Source organism: Anser brachyrhynchus (genome assembly GCF_964034855.1).
Source record: "Anser brachyrhynchus genome assembly, chromosome: 2".
Classification (NCBI taxonomy): Eukaryota; Metazoa; Chordata; class Aves; order Anseriformes; family Anatidae; genus Anser; species Anser brachyrhynchus.
In genome coordinates, this window is record NC_137695.1 from 67,245,210 (window position 1) to 67,271,957 (window position 26,748).

At 36.9% G+C, this 26,748-nt stretch overlaps 1 protein-coding gene across 38 annotated transcripts in view; it reads right to left on the reverse strand.

Annotated features, from left to right (window-relative positions):
• Nucleotides 1–26,748, reverse strand: part of CLASP2 (cytoplasmic linker associated protein 2) — a 142,438-nt gene that overhangs the window by 57,177 nt on the left and 58,513 nt on the right. For all 38 annotated transcript variants that reach the window (XM_080580048.1, XM_080580070.1, XM_080580037.1 and 35 more), the window contains 8 exons: nt 18,495–18,574; nt 12,881–12,973; nt 11,927–12,072; nt 9,928–10,063; nt 6,538–6,608; nt 3,819–3,878; nt 1,574–1,651; nt 808–975 (listed from right to left, as the gene is read on the reverse strand). In XM_080580048.1, coding sequence (XP_080436174.1) covers nt 808–975; nt 1,574–1,651; nt 3,819–3,878; nt 6,538–6,608; nt 9,928–10,063; nt 11,927–12,072; nt 12,881–12,973; nt 18,495–18,574 — 832 coding nt within the window. The remainder of the gene's footprint in view (nt 1–807; nt 976–1,573; nt 1,652–3,818; nt 3,879–6,537; nt 6,609–9,927; nt 10,064–11,926; nt 12,073–12,880; nt 12,974–18,494; nt 18,575–26,748) is intronic.

A 26,748-nucleotide genomic window follows, 5' to 3' on the forward strand; every position in this document is an offset into this window, starting at 1 on the left:
TTGGTAACTCTTCATGGAATATCAAGTTTTTGCAGCTTACTATAAACAATCCAATCCAGTGCTTTCCTGACATTAGTAACTGCTGTTTTGGAGATACTTTGCTGCAAGTAAATCCTGCATACATCCGTACAACGAGCTCCAAACAGAAGACACAGACAATTGTTACAATTTCAGCACTTACACAATCTACTGTGACTGACATTTCATTAAATCAGTTTCATATAGGTAGAGCTGGTTTTGTAAGAAGTCACCAAATTTCCTCATCCCATAATTCAATTTAAAATTATTGTCAATCCATGATCAAGAGAATTTCTAAGTACACAGGTTCAAAAATCATGAAGGATCAGACTTTTAGCAAAACCACACCCATAAGTTAGCAAATGGGGGGAGAACTCAGTAACTATATTAGAAGCTAGAAATTTAACTGTGTTAAATGGGGAAAATAACATGCATCTTAATGCAAAATTACTGAAAACTCAATTAAAATGTATTTCCAATATCTTATTTTCTATTTGTTTTCATGTTACCCCTTCCTTTATGTATTGTTTATGTTCAAACAATTGGCAACTTGTATATCCTGCAATACAGGAAGTAACACTTACCTGAGAATTTAAGAGTATTAAGATTCCAATTTCTCTGTAACTTAGTTTTTAATGTTTCATTATTAGTAAATTAACAATACTCTGATTTTCAGATAGGCAATATAGATTAATTTAAATAAGAGCAATTGGTCTTTGAATAAACTTTTTTTTTCCTTTGAGAAAGTTTTTATTTGTTTAGATTCAGAAATAGTTATGTGACTCTTACTTGAGGCTCTCCTGTGAGCTGGAGGATGACCTGTCTGACTGAGGGAGAGATGCTATACTGCCAGAATTCTTCAAGTAGGTCTGGAGGCTTCTTTGATAAGGTGGTTCAAGAGAGTTGTACAGAGTCTCGGCTTCACTAGGAAAGTGATTCCTAAGACCCAGGTAAGCCCTGCAAAATAAGAGAATAACCAAATATAATTGCTCTATTTTCTTCAAAATATAGTCAGGAAGTAAAAGATGACAAGTCTTTTGGGAAAGGAACTCAGATCGGAAGTATGTAATACATACAACTTTGCTCACCAAATCATAAAAAAGCATGAAAAATTGACTGAATTAATCTTTTCAAACTAACACGCTCTCTATCCTCTGAAACTCTCAGGTTCACTTACTGATTCCAATGGTAAGCAAGAGAAATTATTCTCTAGTCCACTCAATAGTCAAAGCACTGCAGTTTTCTGATGAGTTCACTCACAGAAAAAATGAATGATTATACAGCAATATCAACTTTTATCACTCCTGTTTCAGGAGAATCCTCAAATGCTCTAAGAGGGTAATAATTTCCTCAACTTTTAGAACATTTGTTTTTTGTGACAGAGAATGGGTATTAATTCAAGACTCCAAGAACAGAAATGTCATTCTTCAACCTAACTTGTGCCCTCTTCTTCAGAGTTGATCAGCCAACTATGGCTAATACATACTATATTAGACTCTTCTATCCATCATGTAACACTGCCAAATTTTCAGAACAAAAAGTAGTCGAAACTTACTTTCTTGCCTCCACTCTTGCTTCTGCATCAGCATCGTGAATGCCCTTCTTGATCGTTTCAACTAAGACTGCAGCATGCCTAGAAGACACACATTCTTTGTACTGTTTTGCTTCTACAAATTCAATTCGAAATAGAAGAGTTTATTTAGTATTTCTTTAAGTAAATAGCTGAGAGAGTAGTTCTAAAGTACGAAGTACACCAATGACATGCACCTTCTGTAGAGGCTTAAGTAAGCTTCTAGCTATTTCCTCATCGGAAGGTAGAATCTATGTCTTCTAAAAAAGTAAAAACCTATGATCATGGCAGTCAGAAGTTAAAAAATAATTTTAAAATAAAAAATTAAAATAATTTTTAACTAAACAGACCAAGGCATACTTTTCATTTTCTTCAACAAATAAAAAGTTAAAATGCCTCTTAAGCTTGTCCTTTGAAATTCTGAATACATGTAAACACATTTTAATAGTGCATTTATTTGGATCAACCAGGCACTAAAAGAAGCAATACAACAATACAATATAAAATGTAACAATGCTTCCAGAATGACTATTTACTCAAAACATGGTCCTAGTAGTGATAAATTAAAAAAAAAAAAGTCTGTATACTGCCTATAGAGTATAATTGCAACATTAGGTAAGAACAATCTAGGATCCATACGGTATCATACAGTTATAAGATAGCTCAGTTCCATTCCCAGCTCTGCCACAGACTGTGATGGCTTCAAATCACTTCATGTCTTCACGTGTGAATTAGTGATAATACACTTCTCTTTACAAGACATTACAACTATCCCAGGAAAGGGAAAAAAAAACAAGAACTTGCACAAGGTTGCATGGTTAGACACCACAGAGTTTCACTGGAAATCATGCATCAATATGAAACATGAACTTGACTTTGTGGCAAATCAATTTAAGCCACTCAGTTATCTTACACATACGTTTACAGAAATGAAGATATGGTCATAAAGTCTCAAAGCTGACTGACTCATTTGGACAAAGTCCCAATTATTTTTTTAGTTAGACAATAGTTCCCCATTTCCCTTAAATTCTTTTAAGCCATCACGATATCACCTTGTTAAAGCAGTACCAGTAATGTCAAGGTACCACTTTTTTTTTCTTTAAACATTTAATTAAAGGTGTTAAACTGCTACACTATGCTGCAGGTGTTGTAAAGAATCTAAATACTTTTTGGTCATCAAGAAAAAGGAAAAAAAATCAGTATGACAACCATCTTAAATTTTTAATCAAAACCATAATTAAAATGATGGTGATACCCACAATAATCAATGGGAACAGGGAAGAAGAGGAAACACCAAGACTAATCGCTTCCACCTTACACTGAAAAGAATTATAATCTGTTTTTCAGACACATATGCACCTATAGCATTTCAAAATTCTCAAAAAAATATCCTTTTAAAAGACAGCAGCTTTACTTAAATGGAAAAAATATTTCCCCTAATACATCAATAGCAAGAGAAAGGGGGGGAAAAAAAAGATTACTAAGTTTGCTTTCTGGAAATCCATCTCTGAAAGCTTTTTGCATAGGACTTCTAACATCAGCACATGCTCTAAGAACACCAAAACACCCCAGTCAAAGCAAACAAAAATTGTAGTGATGAACAGATTTTAACTAAAAACTTTTTTTTTTCAATGTATACATAGACACACACTGAAATAAATCAAGTGACTTCACCAGAACAAAAGGTAACCCTGGAAGTGGATGAGCTCTTCAGAGCCTCCTCTGGTTCTTACTCCATATTTACAGTACACACACTGCACTACTGATGCATGCTCCTATCTATATGGAGGAGCTACAGTATGCTCTTAATCATTGTTACCGGAAAAAGTCCTGCAGACTAATCCCACTGGACCTTTCTATGGCAGACAAACAAATTCCCCCCTTCCAGGAGAAAAGAGATGCTTACCCAAGCAACTTCACTACCTAGGATACATGACAGAAGTGAAACTCTTAGAAAAACATTTTATGCATTACTCACAGGGTATAGGAGGAAAGGGGAAATAAGGAGGATAAGGAGAGAAGGCAGCACGAAAACAAGTGGGAGCACAGAGCTTTCATCCCTGACACCTGAATAAGCCATGTAACCAACTGTCCTAGAAAGGTTGTATAGACTACAAAAGCTGGCCAACATTAAACAACATAATCCAATTCAAGGATTCCATTAAAAGACCCCCTGTTTTAAAATTTGTTAGCAGTTTATTATTGGGGAAAAAAGGATATTAGCCCATACCTTTCCAATGAATGTGTTTGCCACTCTTGTAACAACAGGTCTAAGAATTCAAAGGAACGCCTAATAAGACAGAATAAGAAGTTGTAATTAATACTCCTTTCCTCCAATGTGCTTGTAGAATAACCAGTAGCTTTATTCTTTCCCCCTGAGGGAAACAAATACATAAAAATGTGTGGATCTGTTACATCGGGACATTGGTCTGCTTACTGGAAAGTTAAAGTAATTGGTATACAAAGAAAACATGCAAGCTAACTAACCCTAAACTTCAAAAATACATGTGGTTCAATTAGCCATCTGTTGTTCAAGTAATGCTATTACACATATGCTGTTAGTTTTATTAGCCCTAAAGTAAGAGGCAGAAGTTTAAAAAACTGCTCAAAATACAAAATCTAAATATAAAAATGAGTACTTTAAGAATTCAGCTACTCAGTTATACCTTAATGTTTATACATCATTGTACTTCTGTCCCAAACACCATTCCCACCCCTTCACGTATCATTACTGAGCGTGTAGCATGAAGGAAAACATGACACCATTAACACAGGGACATGCATACAGAAAGCACTCCTAAATGTTTGCTGACACTGTACACACTAAGTTATGTAACTGCATTTATTATTAATTTAGAATTTTTGACAACTTAGCAGATATCCATTAGCAAATGGCATACTTTAAAATACATTTGAAGCTACATCCTGGTGAATAAATCAAACTGACACACATTAAGAAGGTGCAGTTAACTGAGACTTCCAAAAGGTAGTGCACTCTATTGCTGGGAACTTATTTTCTCTGGTTATGTTGCAACTTTAACCTGTTCTGGAGAAGAAGATTTCATTTTCGTTCTGTCCAAATCTTTTGGGCACCTGTAAGACATGGCAAAAAGCCCTGAAAGGCTTACGAAGTCTTCTCATTACTGTAACTGATTTAGTTTTTCTTTATAAAGGAACGAAGTCGGTACATGATGCAATTTTGGCCCTTTATTGATGATCACCGGATTGTGCACTGCAGGACCGAAAACCACCTAGTGCTCCTCAGAAAGCTACATTAAGTGGAAGCAATGGGAATTATTTTGCAGTCAAACCAGAAGTTAAAACATGTCAATAATCTGGGCTGATACAATACTTGCTTTGTGGGCAAAGGCAGCTTACACAGAGTAAACAGTTTAGACGCTCAGGCAATTTCTGGCACATACACAGCTACACAGCTTTCATGGCTAATGTGGGTCCAGAAACAGCATTAACTGCTTTTGTTACACAGCAGTGTGCTCAGGTGGCCAAGAAGGCCAACGGCATCCTGGCTTGTATAAGAAACAGTGTGGCCAGCAGGTCGAGGGAAGTGATTGTGCCCCTGTACTCGGCTCTGGTGAGGCCGCACCTCGAGTACTGTGTTCAGTTTTGGGCCCCTCGCTACAGGAAGGACATGGACGTGCTCGAGCGAGTCCAGAGAAGAGCGACCAAGCTTGTGAGGGGTCTGGAGAACAAGTCTTACGAGGAGCGGCTGAGGGAGCTGGGCTTGTTCAGCCTGGGCTTGTTCAGCCTGGAGAAGAGGAGGCTCAGGGGCGACCTCATCGCTCTCTACAGTTACCTGAAAGGAGGCTGTAGAGAGGTGGGGGTTGGTCTATTCTCCCACGTGCCTAGTGACAGGACAAGGGGGAATGGGCTAAAGTTGCGACAGGGGAGTTTTAGGTTGGATGTTAGGAAGTACTTCTTTACCGAAAGGGTTATTAAGCATTGGAACGGGCTGCCCAGGGAGGTGGTTGAGTCACCATCCCTGGAGGTCTTTAAAAGACGTTTAGATGTAGAGCTTAGCGATATGGTTTAGTGGAGTACTTAGTGTTAGGTCGGAGGTTGGACTCGATGATCTTGAGGTCTCTTCCAACCTAGAGAAATCTGTGAATCTGTGAATCTGTGAGATTCTGTGCAGAAAGTGACACTCTGTCAAAATCCAATTTATTTCCTCAAGAGCCAATCAAAATCTTTAAGTACCATTTTCTTGGAAAAACAACATGCTAAAGATGCACCTCAGCAGTTAAATATACTACCAGATAGATCCATCACTTGCTATCTAACCTAACAGCCAGTGTCTCAAACCTCGCCCCACAGCATGGTAGACTTATTAATTTGGGCACGATATCAGCCAGCCATAGCCTAGCTCCAATGATTCACACCACATTGCACAGAATTTATCAGGTCCTCCTGGAATCAAGAGAGCAACATGCTGGCAAACACCACATGCAGTAGTATGCTGCAGTGCGTCTACAGTAGGCCTGTCAGGCTTAGTGCCTCAAAATGCAGTTAACAGGCTCAGGCTGGTTCTTTGCAAGGACATGCACACCTGTTTCATGCTCTCACAATGCCTCTCAAACCTGTTTTGATGTCTTATTAGCCTAAGCACCACAGATTCAACCTCTCCCCTCCCACCTTTATGGTTTTAAATTAGTAGGTACTTTTTACAAGTGTTATGAAAACTTTAAATTAGAATTAATTCTGCAGAAGGATACAGTGTATGTCCCTGAATATGTCAGAAAGTACCATTCCTTAACGATGCCTGAGTTAACTTTGATGAAATTCATTTTTTTCGTTTATTAGATAATGGTTTCTTGTATTCAGGACTGATGGCGATCAATCTTCAAAGCTTTCTATTTTCAACATACAATCATCATATTTAAAAAGCAACAGCTTGAATAATTTGCTATTTGAGAATATTGTAATATACTGACCTTCTAACTGCAACTGATTTTGAGGTACAGTTGCTTGTTATTAAAGGTATGAGTCGGGGCACATGGGTATGCTGAAAAAAAGCATGACGGAGCAGTTAATGACAAAAGCATTCCTGAATGTGTTGTAGTAATTGAACAGAATTAGAAACGTAATAAAAATAGCAATTGTTCACTTTAAAATACTGAAGCTACATGTAGAACACTATTAAATACGAGACTGGTGCTACTATATGAATCAACTCTCCCCCCTCCCTCCCCCCCCCCCAAGATCAAGCAAAAAGCAATTCCAATACCATCAATAACCACAACACAATATGCAATATTTAGCTGTCAGAAATCATATCTGAAGGCTCAAATGTAACCATCTCCTCAGAGGAGTTCTAAACTGTCCTTATTTTAGCTTTCCCTCAGGAAAAACAAATAAACGAATGATAGACATAGTCTTAAAATCCGAGTTGTGGAGCAAAAAGCCAATTATCAACCTGAAGCTATGGGCATTCTTTTAAGGATCAATATGGTTAGTGCTAAAAACACTGAATTCCTTTTAATGCAAAATATGTCATTAAAATAACACATGACATGTAATCCAAGCAAACTTACATATATAATCCATACAGAAACATCTAACATCCTCATGGGAAAACCCTTGAACATTTAAAGTGGGTAAAATAAACTACATTAAATTCGGATTCAATACTTCCACCCAGAATTAAAGCAGGCTTCCTTCAGCTAATCTTAACTAATTTTAGATGTAAAGTATTACCTTTTTAAACCCAAGTAAGAGCAACATGATTCAACAAATCCGTTTTCTGTTAATTTCTTTATTCTTTCCTTGATTAAATACATCAGGTACTTGTATAACAGCCTCCATTATAGTGTGAAATTGTAATTGTAAAAAATGCTTAAAAACTATAGTTCAGAACAATTCCATGCACCGCATATATCAGTCTTTCTCCTCGTTACAGGATATAAACAAACAAACCAAGAAAGCAGACAGAATTATCAGTTCTCCCAGTACTGCCAACTTGAGAATTAGCAGGGAGTGAGTCCAAAAACCCAGTAAAGCCTAGCAGTTGCATTTGTTCCTACTGATACATTTGTAAACAGTTTTTTGGAGGGTTGTTTGTGTTTTTGTTTTTTTTTTTTTGTATAGCTTTCAAATTTAAATGGCATGTGACTGCTAGACAGGGAACAATAAGCAATGTTGCAGGGAAACAACAAAATGGTTTAATGTATGAAGAAACTCGTATGTTCCAAATCCATATCAACAGTGTACTTTCTGGAAAATATTTGGCAAAGGACTCAAAGGCTCAAGCTTGTTTTTAAGACTGCACATTTCCTACAATACCCCTTTGAAGCTGCACTGATACATCCTCACAACCCTCACAACCCACCTGGCAGCTCAATTGCCCAACCTAAATCTCACCTCCCACTGGAAAACATTTTCCAACACCATGCAATCTCATCATGACATTTTTTTTCTTTTTTTTTTTTTTTAATGTACACAAGGTAAATCAGTAATTTGAAAAAAAAAGTCTAAAAAGAAATAAGACTACAGCATAAGAACTATATGGAGATGAAACGTGAAGTCCAATAAAGGGGCAAAGATGAGACAGAGCTCTTCAAAATAACTGGTAAAATGCTGAATATAATACAACCACCCTCTTTTTATGGTGGACTTGCTCTCACAGCAACTCTATATTAAAGCACCAAAATACAAACTGGCTCTAAGTCATTTATGGCTCGAGTTTTTAGGCACAGCTCAGGCTCCAAAAGCTGTAATGGCTTGGGATCTAAATATGCAACTGATCATACACTTTCCTTCAACAACTCTCATTTAATCCAAAGGAAAGAAATCGATGGAGAGTGGGACTGTGTTTTGCCAGACTGATTCATTTTGCTTTTTCCACTGAAGCCTGAATTGTATGACAGTCAGAATACACTGCATATACCATTTACTTGTTGGGAATTTGAATGCACAGCATGAACTCTATGCCTCTTATCTACTATGTTAAATTACAGCTAAAAATAACAAAAGTTTTAACAAAATCAGGGCAGCTATAGCTGATGTTTATGCTCATCTTCAACTGAACTAAACAAATCTAATTTAATATAATTTGGTGTTTTGTTTTTTTTTATTTCATGTTGCTTTCTAGTCTTTGATTTTGCTCCTGTAAGCAACAAGACAGGGTTATTTTCCTACATCTCTGAGTTCGTCTAATATGACTACAAACAATATTCTCTCACAACTTTAATCATACTATGTAAGGGTGTATTCCTTCCTCCTCTCTCAACTCTGTGCCATTAGTCATCTCACAGTGCATTAAAAGACTGGCTAGGGGTGGGGGGAAGAATACCAACACTTCTTAGCCCAAGCCCTCATGCAGAGGTAATGCAGAAAGTCTCAGAGCACATTTTTAGAGGCACGGTTAGACTTCTCGATAAACACAGATTCTAAAACATAAAGCGGATGGCAACAGAATGTGAGTGGTTAAAACAGATTCAACAATTAGAAATTTAGAAATAATTTCTAACCATTTCAAAAACTACGACTGTGGATGAGATCCTAGTGAACACAACTAAGTGCCAAACATTAAGAAACTAGAGAACAATCTAGCTTTTAATGTAGAAACTACATGCAACCTGTCACTCCTATGTGAAATATAAGTAAGGCAGTAGAAGTTCCAGAAGTCTAGTTAAGTATCTTGGTTCAGACACAGGTTGGTAGCAGGTGCTTAAGGAATAGACAATAAGAAACAGAGCTAGCATAGAGTACTCTCCATATGTCACAACTTTAAGGAGTCAACAGCTTACAAAGTTCTTAAACCAAAGGATTAAAAATCTCTGTTGGGCTTTTCTTCCACAAAGTTTGGCCTTCCTCTTCAACACTCTTGAATTTTTCCTTCCTTGTCCTCTAAATTGGAATTATATATCATGTATATATTATTTATATATTATTTTTATTGATTTTATGTTTATTTTTATTGCTTTATTTTTTTTTAGAATTCATACTTTTCGGTGAAAGTAATATTTTCAAGAATTTGTTACTAGCTTGTTGACTGATACTTTGTCTTTAGCAAAAAGTCAGCTAACTTTCAAGGTAGCCTTTTTTAAAAAGTATTCAATTAACATGTTATAAGAATCATGAAAACAGACTTGCTTTCAAAACGTATACTACTACTACCTTTACCGTGATAACATTGCTGATTATTGGTGCCAGTGATAAATAATATTGTCCAACCATATAAAAATATTTCTTCATTGTTTAATCATTCTTTAAAAGTCAAAAATGTTTATTTTATAATCCTAGTATTTCCAAACTGGTCATATCTCTGCTAAGAGCAGGTACGTCAACATTTCTAGCAAAAAAAACGAACTAGCAACACTTACCCGAATAATGAACCTAATGGCTGCACACCCCGACGTTGCCATCACTTTGGCACTGTTGGGAACCAGATTAAAAAGAGTAGGCACAATAGCTTCAGCGCCATGATCAAACTTGTTTCCCAAAACAGTTGAAAGATGGCTATGTAGGAAAGAAAGAAACCCAGTTGATAAAAATCAGTACTTTTAATTTTTTTTTTAAATGTACAATAAACTGTGTTATTTTAAACCACTCCCTACAAACAACAGCATTTCTTAATTTCAATATTTCCAAGTCCTTGCTTTATTGGAAAAGCAGGATTTCATAGTTCCTTGGAGCACTGTGTTCAGCTCTGGGGCCTCTAGCACCAGAAGGACATGGAAGCATTAGAACAAGTCCAGGCGAGGGCCATGAAGTTGATCAAGGGGCTGGAGCACCTCTCCTATGAAGACAGGCTGAGGCAATTAGGGTTGTTCAGCCTGGAGAAGAGAAGGCTCCAGGGAGACCTCATAACAGCCAGTACCTAAAGGGGGCTACAGGACAGCAGGGGAGGGACTATTTGTCAGGGAGTGTAGTGATAGGGCAAGGAGCAATGGCTTTAAACTAAAAGGGGGTAGATTTAGATTAGATACAAGGAAGAAATTCCTCACTGCGAGGGTGGTGAGGCACTGGCACAGGTTGCCTGGAGAAGATATGGATGCCCCATCCCTGGAGGTGTTCAAGGCCAGGCTGGATGGGGCTTTGGGCAACCTGGTCTGGTGAGAGGTGTCCTTGCCCATGGCAGGGGCTTGGAATTACATGGTCTTTAAGGTCCCTTCCAACTCAAACCATCCTAGGATTTTATGATTTGCAGAACATTTCTGTTGCTTAGCAGACGTATTAGAAGGTTTAACTATATAACTTTATTTCATAATGAAAAATCAATACCACGACTTGAAAAGCTAATATTCTCAATTACAATGCTGGCAAAACTACTGAGTTTATTGTGATTAGCCATCCATAAAAACTAACTCCCTCGTTTATTCAAAGTTATGATTTCAATTAAACACTTCTGCCATGCAAAGAGACTACGTATATTAAAAAAAAATACAGTCTGCTGAAAATTACATCAAATACATCTATGTTTTAGGTATCATGAAACATTCCAAGTTCTTAGGCCTGGATGAGGACGTTTGCACAGTATACTTACGCTACTACTGACTTCATCTTAGGAAGCATTTGGATTATTTTCTCAAACCCTGAATTTCCCTGTCAAGGACTGCTTTATGTTCCAACAGGCCTCCATGATCCATTCAGTTGAAAGCTAGAAGAGCAAGGGCGAATTCTGGGCCATACCTGTCTCACATAGCCACTAAATATTACTGGCTACATTAATGCCTTTACAGAAGGGGGAGGAGACAGGAATGGGAAAAAATACTCTGATGAAAAAAAAAAAAAGGCTTCCCCTTCAACCCCCTTGAATTTATCCCGCAAGATAGCAAGGGTGGAGGTCTTATTTCTGTTAGCCAAGGCTTTTAAGATTGCCATGGAAATTAAAGATATCAGCTCATCAGACTATAGAATTTTTGTTTAAACTTTCACTTGATTTTTTCCTTTTTACATTGCGTTTCCAGCAATTCAAGTCAAGTGGAAGGGCTGTAAAAACCAGAGCTCTCTTTATTATTATAAATAGTCACAGTGAAGTCCTGTGCCAATCACCCAAACTTAAGTACTTCTAATATTAGTTCCCAATATTACAGTAGTACTTACAGTAGTTTGTACTTAGCCTAGTGATGTTAACTTGTTCTTCACATAGGATCTTTTAGAGGATTATCAACTATATTTATCAACTAAAAGAACAAATTCCTTTGAAATGTTTCTTTGGTATTTTCTCTACAGCTTCAGATCTTGACTCGACTCTGTCAGTAATAGTGTACAGTAGTCCAAAAAGACAATCTTTCCTGCAACACTGGTAAAGCAGCTTATGACAGTCAATTTCACACTGAAGTCTAGCAATGTACACAAACACAGGTAAACTATACTTACGCTACAGTAATGCATGCTTCTCTAACCACCTGGGATCTAAGATCCTTGGCTGACAGCTTGAACGCACCATCCAACAACCGTAAGTGCTGGAAAAATCCATCATACTGTGCAGCTCCAGCAACAAGCAACGACCGAACTTTCTTGAGCTAAAAAATTTAAAGCATTTAGTTTTGCACACTACTAATATGTATTTCTAAAGATAAAAAAGTATTAATTTACTGCAAAACTGTACATAAACATTTTGAAACTAGAGACATGAATAAGAGAAGTCTTGAGACAACCATGCTAAATGTATTAAGAGTGCAACTGTTTCCATAAAAGTGTAATTCCATAGAAGAGGAACATTACTTCTATCAGCAATACTGAACTTCAAGCAAACCCTTTTGAAGTATAAGGTAATAATTTGAAACTGTTAAGAAGAAAAATCTACTACTGAAATTCTAGACCTGAAGTCACAGATCCCAGTCTACAAATATACAAACACATAATTCTGTTCATGTACCCCTTTCTAAACGCTTACTAAGATACCATAAAATAGATCTAAAGATATATATATGCCACACACAAAAGGAAACATTTTAATTCCTTAAATCAAACTTATAGCCATACATAAGAATTATAAATGCTAGCAGTTTACGTGCAGAATATGCAACTTTGCAGAAATGCCAAAAAAAAACAAAACCAAAAACAAAGAACAACCACCCATACATGATAGCTTTTGGAAAAGCTTTCACTTCAAAGTCAAGCAAATACATTTCAGCCTCTTAAAATCCCTGCATAATCTTACTCTGAAATGATCTGATACGTGGCATCTGAAGGTTTTGAAATCTAAAATTAAAGTGGCTTTGATTATCAGGATTGTAATCACTAAGAACAACATTTTTTAAAATATCCAGTCATCTGTGTTTTATGAAATACATTCACCCCACAACTGAAATCAGATAAAACGTTTACCGCATTAGTTCGTTGATCCCAATCATGTTTGTCATCTGAGAGGATTTCCCTGATTTTGTTCAACGTTTCTTCAAGTTCTCGACTAGAATAGATCTGAAACATTAAAAGCATAGAAAACTTGTATTGTTAATATTTTGGTTAACCTGATGAAGGAAGCTAGCTTGAGAAGACTAAAAATTCAATTATAATCGTGAAAATCTTGCCCCTCTTATCTAGCTCCAGAGAACTACGCAAAAGGTAGAGAGTGTTTTAAGGCAAATCTAAATTCACTCAGCAGTGAATATTCATTCATTAACAGAAAAGCTGAAGAATGAACATTTTCCTCAAGACTTCACCTTCCATCTCTGTGACAACCTAATCATAACTAGAATTTCATTATGTTCATGTTTGTTTGTCTAAAATTTCCACTCATATTGAATTGTAATCTAAAAAACACTCTGTTGCAATGTTATTGCAATACAATTTCATTTTCATACCCACTATTATAATGGGTACTCATTACTCAACCAACTGACTATAACCCAATGAAACTCTCTTGGGGCAAGGGACTCTCTTCCTCATTAAGAGTTGTAATACTACAAGGAACTAACTGGGCTGTTAGTCAACACTAAAATAAAATATGTCTGAAAAAATAAATTAAAAGCTTCGATAGCTTCTATATATATTACTGTTCCAAGCCTATCACTTATTAACTCACAGAATCAGCAAGTAAATATAAAGAGCAGCCTCCAGACTCCTCTATTCTCTGCATACTAATTCCAGCAAAATTGAAGCCTGACAACCTAATCATACATCAGTCACTATTTGGCAATAAGTGAATTAATTAATTTATTGATAACTGCAAGTGCAACAGTGAATTTCTAAACAAGAAAAAAAATGTTAATACATTTTCACATAAGTAAACTGACTTAGCTTTGATTTTCATAGACATAAGGCACGGAACATTCTATTCTGCTTCCACTGAATATGCAAAATGTGATTTTTTTTCCTTCTCCCCCCAGCTTGAGAAAAAATGATATGAAAAGGATATGGAACAGACTACTAACCAGAAAACTGATTTTTTTCAGCAACATATTTTCAACTAGAGATTACTAATCCGTGGGATCCTAAATTATCAAGTTGTGCCACCAGAGGTTTAGGTTGGATATTAGGAGACATTTCTTTACTGAAAGGGTTGTGCAGCATTGGAACAGGCTGCCCAGGGAAGTGGTTGAGTCACCATCCCTGAAGCCCTTCAAGAAACGCTTAGATGTAGAACTTAGCATGGTGTAGTGGTGGACTTTAGTACTAGGTTAAAAAATGGATTAGATGATCTTAAGAGCTCTTTTCCAACCCAAACAATTCTATGATTCTTTACATACACATACTGGGCTACATTCAGTTGCCCACACACAGGCAGCTGGTGCCATCTGAGGCATCCAGACAGGGCTGGCAGATATAATACATGGCTTCAAGGAGACTCATGCCCTTATCAAGCGTAAGCTGGAAGCCAATATGACAATTTACATAGCACCTAAACAGTAGTACCTGATAGTCACTCATTACCTATTCAAGTCCAAGATGTAGTTTTTCTATGTTCTACAGCACAGAGCGTGCTGGGGGAGGCAAGGACCAATGGTTATGAAGACCTTGGTTTGATGATGAGCCTTGATGCTGGTCTCTTGAACACTGTGTTCTGTGTATATACCTGCACCTTTCATCTTACTGGAGAAAGATTTAGGAATGTGTCTCTATCCTGTTCTACAGTTAAGCTGAACCCATATTTTCCATAAAATGTTTTATTTCCCTATGCACATTGAAATTACTACAAGAGTTGTTTAAAATACAAACTAGCTTTCCAATTTCTTGAGTATACTGAACAAATTCTTGCAGTAGATACAGGACTTGGACTCTCCACTGATTTCTACTTTTGATCTAATGCTTTAGTAACAGAACACAGTTATGGAGGCCTCTATTTCATGGAAGACATCCATACTCTAGACCATCTGCATATTCAGTTTGTCTGATAAACAGAGTAGGAATCACTTCATAAATGGATGAGTTAGCACACCTACACCAGCTTCTGATATGCTTTAACAACAGAAATAACATTTCAATTACCACACAGCTGCGTAAGCCTTTTTTTCTCCAAGGTCCACACATGTGAAAACAATTTATCAATTCTATCTACACAGGAGACATGAATGCAACCATAAAAACAAATGCTATTCCTCATGATTACATCTTTCTTCATCGCTAAAAGTCAACAGCTATATGATGCAGAACTTTTTTAAAAGGGTAAAGAATTTAATGAAGAGAGTGGATTCAAGCATAACAGACTTCCTACTCCACTCCTCATAAAGACTGAACTTGAGTTCTGTATCACCATTTGATATACACGTGTATATACTGGTAGTGTATAATACTTACTAGAAAACACATTCACTAGTAGCACAGGTACCAACCATATTGTTAGGAATAAATACTCTATGTGTCTCAATGAAAATTTAATTTGATGAAATTGCATGTCATCAAAAGGAAATCCTTATTTTACTTTTAAAAGTGGTCACTGGTCAAGTAAAGATGCAATTTTATATTTATGGTGACCATAATGCCATCAGAACCTGCAATAATTCAACCTTCTCAGGTTTCCCCCTTTACCATCATCCACCTTGCCCTGTTCTTCCCAATTCAGGGCTTTAACATAAAGAAAGCTAACCCTACAAAGAAGAAAGGCAAGAACTCCTCTGTGAATTCCTCTGTACCCTCATGGGGCAGCAGCCCATGTCAACTTACCACAAAGAAGTGAAATGCAACTCAAGGGAAACATAGTCGTGCATTTTGGCAGCAGCCAACTCGATCTGTTTAGTGCACACGCCAAGCTTAGCCTGAGGTTCTGGTCAAGCTACAGATACCTTTTGTATGTTGCCTTACTGAGTAGGCTTTCAAAAATAGGCTAATTTCTGTTCTCAGCTGATACATTACCTGAGTCCATGAGCTGTAGTTACTGCCACAGGATTACAATGTGCTAGAGCAATAGCCAAACACAGAAGCAACATACACAATAGCTTTAAGTTGGCGCCACATGCATGCCTAGGCAAACAACTTATTTTTTCCTTTAATTACCCAGCACAAACAGAATTGGATATATGTAATTTCTGCTATTCATATTGACATTTTAATGAGGAATTTAATAAGTGGCATAATTTTGATTGACATGAAATTAAAACTTTTCCACCGAAAATCTCAAAGTACTAAGTTTCTCCATACCTACATTAGTTTCAGAGGAGCAAAAAGTAATAATTTAATAATTTCTTTTTTTCTCTGCCCTTGATTAATTATGCTTTTAGAAGTTTACAACATGAAGTTTGGTGTTCAGGCAATGATAATACATTTTTTGTTTGTAAGTTTCTAAGTCAGACATAAATACAAACAATTAAATTTGTTTTGAAAAGAAATCTATCTAATAATGGGAGTTATTCCTAATAACCTGACCACTGAATTTTCTTCTTCAATTTAAACACAAGTGAAAAAAGAGGTGTAAAATTATTATGTTTGTAATCTAAATATGTAGGTACAATCCTGTCATCACAGTACAGCAAGCAAAGGACACTTGTTAGCAAAAAGCCACCATACTATATCTCAAAATAAGCTATCTTCATAACTGTGAGTTATCCATCAGAGGGCAACGTGCACATATATCGGTAACAGCAAATGCAACATCCAAGACTGAAAACTTAAAAGCTCAAACACGAATTAGAGCAGTAACTATATAAACAAACTATTTTCAATATGGGAACTACAAATTCCCATAGATAGAAGTATATGATGTGACATTACTAGAGGATTAGTGATAAGCAGTCATTGAAACAGGTTACTATTGAAGCAGATCCACCAGCGGAGGCTTTTAAGATCAAGTCAAACATATACAGTAAATAATCTTAATTTATTTGATTAGTCCAGAAGCACAAACTTGATTCAAAATTAGACCCATTTCCACAATATAGTTCCCTCCCTTACCATCACTGAAACCACCACTAAAACCCACACAAATGTAATGAAAAGACAGGCAGACACAGGAACAGGCCCTGTAACACACAAACAATTAACTCCCTTTCCCCATTTTGTCTGACAAGTTTCCTCCACTTTTAGATTAACCTGGCAAAATGCAGGTCATGAACATTCTTTCTTCATAAGTTCTAGTACAGAAAATTCTCTCTTCCATAGTAATCAACACAGTCTCAGAATGTGGGATTTTTATTTTTTTTTTTTAAAGAAAAATGAGATTGTCCACAATGAGAAACCTGAAGTTGGGACAGCAGGAAGTCATTATTCTTAAGGATACAAAAAAAATTTTTTTCCCCTGGCCTGACATTCTCATATGTGAACCCAATAGTTTATTTTAGGGTCAATGAAACATCTCCTGTGACTCCCCACCTCAATTCAGGTGACATCAGTAAGGACAAGTGGGTCATCCAGTAGAGTCAGACAGAAAAATCACACCTACTGGTCAATGACATATAGTCATACCACTTTTTATTACCTAGTGTTATTAACCAATTTAAGTAGTTAGAGAACTCTGCTTGGGACCTCAAACATTAAAGTAACAATTTAGAGGCAGAACATTTTCAGTGCTGTTGAAAATTATTCTGTTCAACATAATGAGGATAAACAATATTAGAAGTTCCATGGTTTTGCCCTCCAAAGAATTCTTTGCTTCTCTGAACTGTTAAGAAGAAATACAAAGGTATTACAGTGTAAGACAAAAGCTCGATATGACAGGAACCATGGAGATAAAGTGTTCCTTCATAAAAGCGGAGTAATTCTACCTACAAAAGGAGATCCAAACAATAGTACACCATTGTCTTGGAAAATAAAAATAGAACAAAACTACCTATCGAGAAATTCAAAATCCTTCTGGTGTTCAGAAACTGTGCCTGAGTTTTTGGTCATCTTCCACTCCTCAGTCCCTCAAAGAAAACTTATTCAAAATTGAAGATACAAACATGTTAGGTGACCCGACCTTGTGTGAAAGTACCAAGTATAAGCAATTCCCACACTTAAGTAAAAGAAGTTAAAATCTGATCTTTCAACTCAGAACTCTGCGTCCAACAAGTTCATTAGCATTCAAATAAGTCACTAGATTTTTATTTTGAAGTGCTGCTAGAGATGGGGGCATGTATGCCAGACATGCATCATTACAATTCAGACAGATTTTTAAAATATAATTCTTGTTTTTTAAATTATTTGCCTGTATTATTGTTAGTTGCTTATCCCATGAAATTGCAGTCCTAAGTTTTCCAACACCTATGGAAATCTTTTTCTTATCAAAACTGAAACATGCAATTATTTTCAGTAGCTCCTTGGAAAAGATTAAGCAAAGTAATAACGGATTCTACCTGAAACACAATGTAATTATAATTAGTAGGACAATTTAAAAAGGTGGGTTTTTGTAACTAACAACCGGTAAAAAATGAAGCTTTCCGTGGAGACTAAATTTTCAGAAAGAAGGAAAAGTAATGACACTCAGTTAAAAGACTACAAAATTATATATAAAAAAAAATATAAGCTTAAGAAGACAGTGTTGTAAATAGCACATTTCTGAAAACAAAAGCTAGTATATACAACATCTTACCTGTACAGTAGGAACATCTGTAAATGCCTTAATAAAATCATCTTCATCAACAGCTCCAGCTCCTCCTTCTTTAGAGGAACCTACATAAACATAAAATACCGTTAAACAGTATCTAATGCATATCAAGGTTTTCAAAATGAAATAACTGTCTTTCACCATACCCGTTTTCAAACATTTAATAAAACTCACAAAAAGCCTGAAAACTGTCTAAAATCGCAAGACCCTGAACACTGATTTCAACTCAAGTAATTAAAACTTTTTTCCCCAAGAATGAAAAATTTTGAGCAGTTTCCAAAGACAAAGATAATGGTTTCATTTTATTGTTTTTATTTCTGTGTTTAGCTGAAGAGGTACGTAGTACAACAATCCTCAAGTAGCCATTTGTACAGAATTCTGAGACTTTCATCCTGTTAATATAAACGTTCCTAAATGAAGCGCAGAATTTCAAATTACTTAAGAGAGCAGGAGTTACTTGTCATTAAAAAAGTTCCTCAAGATCAGTTTTTCACATTAATACACATTCTATGAGCAGTCAGCCCCAGCTTGTGTTTTGTTTCTTTATTTTTTAAAATCTTGTATACAACCCTAGATGATTCTTAGTACATTGTACTTCCCATAAGTCTCCTGTTGAGCTAGGAAGTGTGAAGTGCATTTCTCAATCTCAAATCTCCAAGAGCTTCAAGACAGAAAGCAAGGACATGGTAAATGGAATACAGTGTTGGGACAAAAATCTCAGCATGCTCATCTCTATACGTGTTCCTCTGAGAAGCTCCAGGATCGTGTCACATAGAGGAAGTCTCCAAGAACCTTCCCGACATGTTACTGGAAAACTATCATACCAAAAAATGTTCCCTCTCCAAAAGCTTCCACGATGGCTACATGAGTATATAGTACAGCTGAATCTGTGCAAGGTTACTGATGGAACTATTCACATGTAATGCCCTAAAATCCATGGCAAAAGGATCAGGGAAGAATACTAACATGTAATTTATTGGTCCCATAGCAGCATATAGCTGCTAAGTTTCATAACAATCTTGAGTAGAAACTAAGGAAATTCTAAAACAGAAAATAACTTAAAATGAGCTCCTGGATTTCAGTGTCTTGCAAAAATTAGTTACCAAGAAAACCGGTGTCTAAAGGAAAGGACTAACATTTCCCCTGAATCAAAGAGCAAATTCATCAGATGCAGGCTGTGCTAAAAACCTAAAACTCCAAGTAAAAGGTAGAGCTTGGCAGAAACTTCATGCATCTTCAGCAATTGAGACAGGTAGACAAGTTACTGCATGGATATAGTAAATCCAGTACAGTATTTCCTTCCTGAAGGAAAAAAAAAAAATAGAACAGACCCTACAGGAAATGAGAACTCAGGAACAAGGGTCTTTTCTGAACTCTTTCAGATACAGTGAGACCAACACATTAGACGGCACGACATCCTGCCCAACATACAGTGCAGCTGAAACTTTCATCATCTTTCATCAGCCAGAGAAGAAGTGTATCTCCCTAACTATAGGATAAATAAAAACTATCAGTAAAAACAAGTTAAGGCTAAGGGGTCAAAAAGCTAGGACAACACAAACTCTTGGTGGCTACACTCTTCAAAAACGTTTCATACTTCACAGTCCCTCATCTCCTATTTATAGTGGAGGGAATTAGGTCTGCTGTGATTGTACACTTGTGTAGTTTGGAATGAGAGGGTCTGCTACCACTATGATTCGTATGACAGACTTACTAGATCGGAACAACCCTATGCAGAACGAACCCTATCCTACTCCTCTGTGGCTGCTTAATGTAAGAACAGTGAAGTGACACTGAGCAGAATTTGGACATGTAAATGTTCCTGTATTATACTGCAGGCACCAACTTTTGACAGCCTAAGCTCAAGAATGTTGTGAAGAGATGCTGCACACAGAACTCCTCTATGAGTGCATCTCCAACAGCATCTGTCACAAATGCCAATGGCAGTCAAAAGGAAAGAAGAAATTATAACCACTTATTTCTTCTCCCTCCAGAGAGTAGAGGGAATGAGTCCTTTGACAAAGTGAATGAGGACCTAACTGGCTGGGAAATGGAAAAGGGAAAGATCAAGTTTACACACTGGACACATCTTTCTAAGTGATCTTCAGCATACATCTAAGAAGCAGTGTGACACACACAAGCTCTAATTGCAGCTACTAGACCGTCAGCGAGCACTGGCCTCTATTTCAAAGAGGACAGAGAATGAAAAACATGAGGTTGCCTATGAACTCCCATTTCAGATTTTGCTGTACGCCTACATTTTTAAGCCAATAATCTGTGAGCACAAATCTTTTACTAGCAAGTCAAGGAGATAAGCCACAGTGTAGATCTCCTTGATGCAGACCACTACAGGAGACTCTTGAGGCCAAGTGAGACATCAAATAGAAACATTGTTTTGCAGAAGTTCTTGATAACCATAAATCATGCAATTTCTGTGAATGAAGTGCAGTGTAAAAGTGCCCTCAAGTATGAGAAAGGGAACTCAAATTTTTGCTTTGAGGTAAGAGGTTGTACCCATTAATGTGTGCTTGAGCTTGTAAATACGCAGAATATTTTGAGTATGAGATGTACCACAAGTCTGCTTTTTCATGCGACTAAAAACAAAACAAAACAAAACAGCTGTAGAACCCCTTTTCCTTTCTGCCACACAAACCTGTACAGCTCCTAAGAGGGAGGGTGCCCTGGTAAGAGCAGAAATTTTGTTGAGAGAAACCTTGGAAGGAAGAATTTGGTACAGGAGCATCATGCTAAACTAGGTGGTAAACACAGCCATCTGAAGTTCAATTCATAACCCCATTTGTCTCTACCAAAATATACTGACATTTAAGAAATTGTCATAGTACTAACACAATCACAACCAAAATGCAGTACTCAGGAAAGGTAAATGCAAAAATAGTTTGAATAGCCAAAAGGTTGCTTAAGTTTTACAGTTTTCATCTGGTCAAAGGACATGTTTCTTTTTAAAAACATTTAAAGGTATAAGCAACAGTTCATATAAGGTTTCTGTTCTCATCACCAACGTTGTTTTAGTCAAAGATAACTGTGTCCGCTGCAAAACAGTAAACACCTATGAAGCTCATACTATATGTTTCTTTGCAACCTGATAAAATACTGCTCAAGACTGCAGTGATCCTGTGACCCTAGAGGCAAGAAACACCTGCACTTAACAGTTTATACGAGTTCTGTATGATTACGTGATTATATAAATACCTAAACACCACTATTAAAGCACAAAGAGTATTTTCTGTTACTTATCAATTTTCTGCCAAGAAAATAAACTTACAGAAACCAAACATTGGAAATTGACATGAACACAAAAGCATAGTAAATCTTTGGATTTAAGTATTTGAGATATCCACAGTGCACTCCTATACACTATAAAACAGAGCTCAAGAGAGGATGAAGTTGCCTTTGCTAAATAATTAGGTATTATTGTCCTTGCCCTGCCTTAAAATATCAATTTGAAGATCAGGAAATTGCAAAAATTTGCTAACAGGTATTCTAGCACCTTAACCTCATTCAATAATAAATTCTGAGGAATGAGAGAATATCCTTTACCTAATGGATAACAAATCATAACTTTGGAGAGAGAAAGAGGAGGAACAGACTTCTATTTAAAATCCATTTGACATAGCCTGGTGACATAGCTTCAGCTAGTTAACTTCTACAGACCACTACTCTTTTAAATTATTGCTCCCAGAAAATTGTGTTACTGTCTCTTTGCCTGGTAATAGAAATGATTATGTGTTTTTAGGCAGGTGACACTTTAAAAAAAAAAAAAGCACATCTTTTATAAGCACATTTGCTTCTACTTCACTAAACTTTCTCCTCCTCTGCTCTGATCACATATGCATACCAAAATAAAGTGTGAAATAACAGCCTCTGCTTATATTGTATAAAAGTCAGAAGTCTATAACGCACATCAAGGAAAAATACTGTCCATCCTCTCTCTCCCCGATCTCTTAGTAGTTATGTTTACCAACTTGTTTAGTCACTGTTTCTGTGGAGACTAACAAAAAATGACAGAAATCAACCTGCTGTTTCTCAGTTGAGGAGGTCTTTCACCCCGCTAATGAGATTTAATAGTCCTGCACGTGAAGATGCCTTCAAAGAACTTCTTATGCAGTTGTAAAGCTTGACTTTCCTCCACAAAAGCAACACCAGAGCTTTAAAAAATTCTCATTTCAGACAGTTCTGCCTTCAGACTTAAAACTGACAGATCTGACAGAGCAGACATGTTTTGATAAGCTGTTTTGTTACTGTTAATGCTTACCTTCCCAGACCAAGCTGTGATTATAAATTCTTAGAAGTATGTCTCTTGAGTATTAATGCATTCCACTGAATAATGCATGTTATTAACTTTAGCCACACAACACATATTCCTTTGACCAGGTGCAGACATGTTAACTACTGCATTCCTGATGGTAAGGAAACTAGAAACAATTTTAAGGGTCTGCAAGCACACCGCATCTAGTATCTGTAAGTGCCCAGCAGACAATTAAATTCCAGAGCCTCAACCACCAGCTTTTTCTTACACGAGTGCAATTTACATTACTTTTGGATTCACTTAGCTGACACCCAGAAGAGAAATTCATCTGAAGGAGAAGGAGAACAATCCACTTAAGACATTATACAGAAATTTCATTCTCGTTTTCATACATAACCTTTACCTACTCCTATCCTTCAAGCATCATGGTTAGACAAATTCACACAGAGACCTCTTCAAAAAGCTGGTGAGAATCTACCTAACATAGCAAATACACTTGATATGGAAGTAGATTACAGCAGCTTAAGCACCCCCAAGTTTTCTGGTGTTTTTTGTTGTTTATTTCTGAATTAGGTTTGATGTCTGGAGATGGAAGCAAAGGAAATGAACCTTTCCTTCATGCAAAGTACTAAGAGAGATGAGATCTTAAGTTAAAGGGTTTCTACCGTTTTGTGAGGCTCCAGGAGGTTTTTTCCCCCTGAACAATCTTTATCCAGTCACAAGTTCAGCATTCTGAAAAGCTCAATACCAGAAAGGGTTCTGAATGCAAACGCAGAAATTACTTTTTTTTTTTTTCCAGAAACAGATTTCTCACCCAGGAATTAATTCCTACAATAAATGTATTCTTCTGACACTTGGAATCTTTCCATCGTTTCAAAATGACTTGAGACCACTAACTTGATCTGCCACCTTCACGATCTCCCCGCAAGTACCCACAAAGCTATACATGATGGGATGACAAAACAAGGGGTCAACAGTATATGGAAGAAGAAATACATCAGAGTGGTATTGGACTGTTATTTTTGTTTTGAAACAACTGCACAATCAAAGTATGCTTATGCTTTATGTTTAATAAAGCATACATGCGTTAGCCTAAAAATAAAAAATACTCATCTCATACAGTAGGTTAACTGGCACCTCCCGCTCGTTCTTCCTCCTGAGCTGCCTCATTCTATCACTAGTACATTCAAATAAATCACAACAGCAAGAGACTAAGCTGAGAATGAAATACATTGGACAAGAAGAATGGCTTCAATGAGACAAGCGCCCTAGTCTGCTTCACTGTGGGGCCATATAAACACTGTGCTAGCACAATACAATAGGTAACATGGGATAGAAATGAATGAGTGGAGACAGGGAAGAAAATGATTCCAGGCAGCTTAAACAGCACAGCTGCTGAAAACCTAATTATAGTCTGAAGAGAGTACAGTCATACTCAAACAAAATAAATTCAAGCAAGGACAATTGCAAAGGCAACACAGTGGAACAGACAGCCTATCTCACTAAACAGGAAGGGGAAAAAAGTTTATGGAAAACACTGATACAGGAAAAAAAAAAGCGAACACACCCACATGAGCTACAAATAAATTACAGAAATTAAAAGATGCTTCCTATAGATTACAGCAACCGATTCTTCCTATCACCAATTTTTGGAATCCCTTTCAATGACACAAAACCCAATTCTGTGAGATGAATTCTTTAGCACAGTACTGGCAATAGAGACAGTGCTTGATAACCAAACTGTGTTCCCAGTCCTTGCGGGTAGGTAGATAAAGGCAATGTTTAACTCTCTCTGAATATATGTTCCGCTGTTTGTTAGTCTCTGACGTGGTGATTTTTACTGAACCTTCTGTAACTACCTACAGCCTAGTCTAGTCTCTGAGAAATCTACTCGTTTATCCTTGGGCCAGCCCTTATTACTGTTTGACAACACCGACAGCTCCCTTTTAAAGTGGTGTCTGTTGTGGAGAGAAGTTAACAGTGCTTCATGATCTGAATTACCCCCTCTGAGATGGCAGTGGTGACTTTTAAGATAGTGATTCTGATAAAGCCCTGCAGATAGACTCAATTTCAGTGGCTCAGTAAGAAATTTCTGTCTTTCCAGACACAATATGGTTACTGGTACGATTAATACAACAGTCCTGAATAACACCTTTTCCTATAAACTTGTCAGAACTCTGCTTCTGAAAAACATGAAGCAAATGTTTGGAAGTTGAAAGTCTTTGAAAATTCCCTTCCTGCTTTAAATCACTAGGTCATCTCAAGCATTTTGATAGGCTATATATGCACAGCCTAACATATTAACAGAATATAGGAAACATTGATAGAACTGAGGTAAGACCACCATTGTTTCATATGTTTCACATATTTCCATGTTTGAAAGACTGACCTTTGGATTTTAATTAAAAAAAACTTAATCAAAAGACAAGCACAGAACTATTCTTCAGTCTCAAGCACCTGGACAAAGCATGAAGTATTTTTCCACTGGGTGCCTAGGAGTCATTTAGCATAGGTGCCTTCGGGTTGCCAGCTTAACAAAATATTTGAGAGGAACAAATAGCATTTGCTCTAATACAAATAACCACTCTAGTCAACGTTAGACAAGGTGCATTTTATAAACAAAGCAGATTTACTTAAAGATAGCTACACTGGTAGAATAATACCAACAGTATCCTTTAGGGTGGATATAATTAGACTAATTTAAAATAATAATAAAAATAATTATGTTAGTATAGTAACGTGTCCCAAGTTTCACTCACAGCATAAACTGTACTAGCCAAAGCATAATCATTCTGGTATAACTGTTAGCACCACTTACTGGCTTTGCTATACAAATTAACAAACAAACAGGTCACATTACTAACTGCTTCAGCTCTGCTAGTACAAATTAGGGGAAGACCAAACAGTAATGCTGTAGTGACCTTAGTTTGGATTAAAATTTTATCAGCAAAAATCCAGTTGCCTTTTGTCTGTTTTCCAAGATAAAGAACAATTCCATTTGTAGAAAAATAAATAACTTTCCATCCTCAAAGATCCCTCTGGTTCCTATAAACTTGGCTATACTTTCAGAGCTTTTAGGAGAACATGCCTTGCCTACCTGAGAAACCTCATGAATAAAACACAGGCCTCCAGTAAACAGGCTCTGACAATTTATGCTGGAAAAATACTGGGAGATTACCCAACTGGGTTGCTCACGTCTGTCTGATGGCAGTAAGCACCTGCACAGACTGAAGAAAGGAAGAAGGAGAAGAACAGCAGAAAGAACACGTACCAGTCCCTCAAGCCACTGCAGTTGGTGATTTATGAACTTACACTAAAACCAGTAATGGCCTGAAGTGCCTTTAACAAAGACACTGGGCAGACAATTAGGATCAGTAAACTTCTTTGACTGGCTCAACACAGTCAGATTTTTTGGTGATAAATTTAAGAAATCGAATATACTTTTCAATCATCAAACACTAATGTCAAATAAGCCTTTTTTGCCAGAAACTTGACTTAAAGTGGCTTTGTGCTTTTTGAAACCAGCTTAGAAGACAGCACAGTGACTTTGCAGAGTAAAAAAGTCTTCACTAGAAAGCCCAGTTTATGGAAACTGACAGATGAATTCTGTCAAATTCAGCCCCGTGACTGACATTCTTCATGCCAAGTTGTCCACCTCAACTCCTCCAATGCCAAAAGTCTTGGTCCCTGAGGCATCCAGAAACAGTCATTCAAGCCAAAATATCTGCACAAACAAAACAGCAAAATACCTTCAAATTCATTCAAAATAAATCCCATTCCTTACTTATTTTTTCCCCCTACATTAGAAAGTTGGCAGACATGGTTGCAGAACTTCCCCGGAGATTCCACCTGTGGTGCGCCTGCTTCATTAAAACATTCCTCCCACATGCCAAAGACATTGTGCATGAACACAAGTTTCTATGCAATAACTGAGTATGCTGCCTCTCAGGACTGCGATGCTAAGCAGAACTC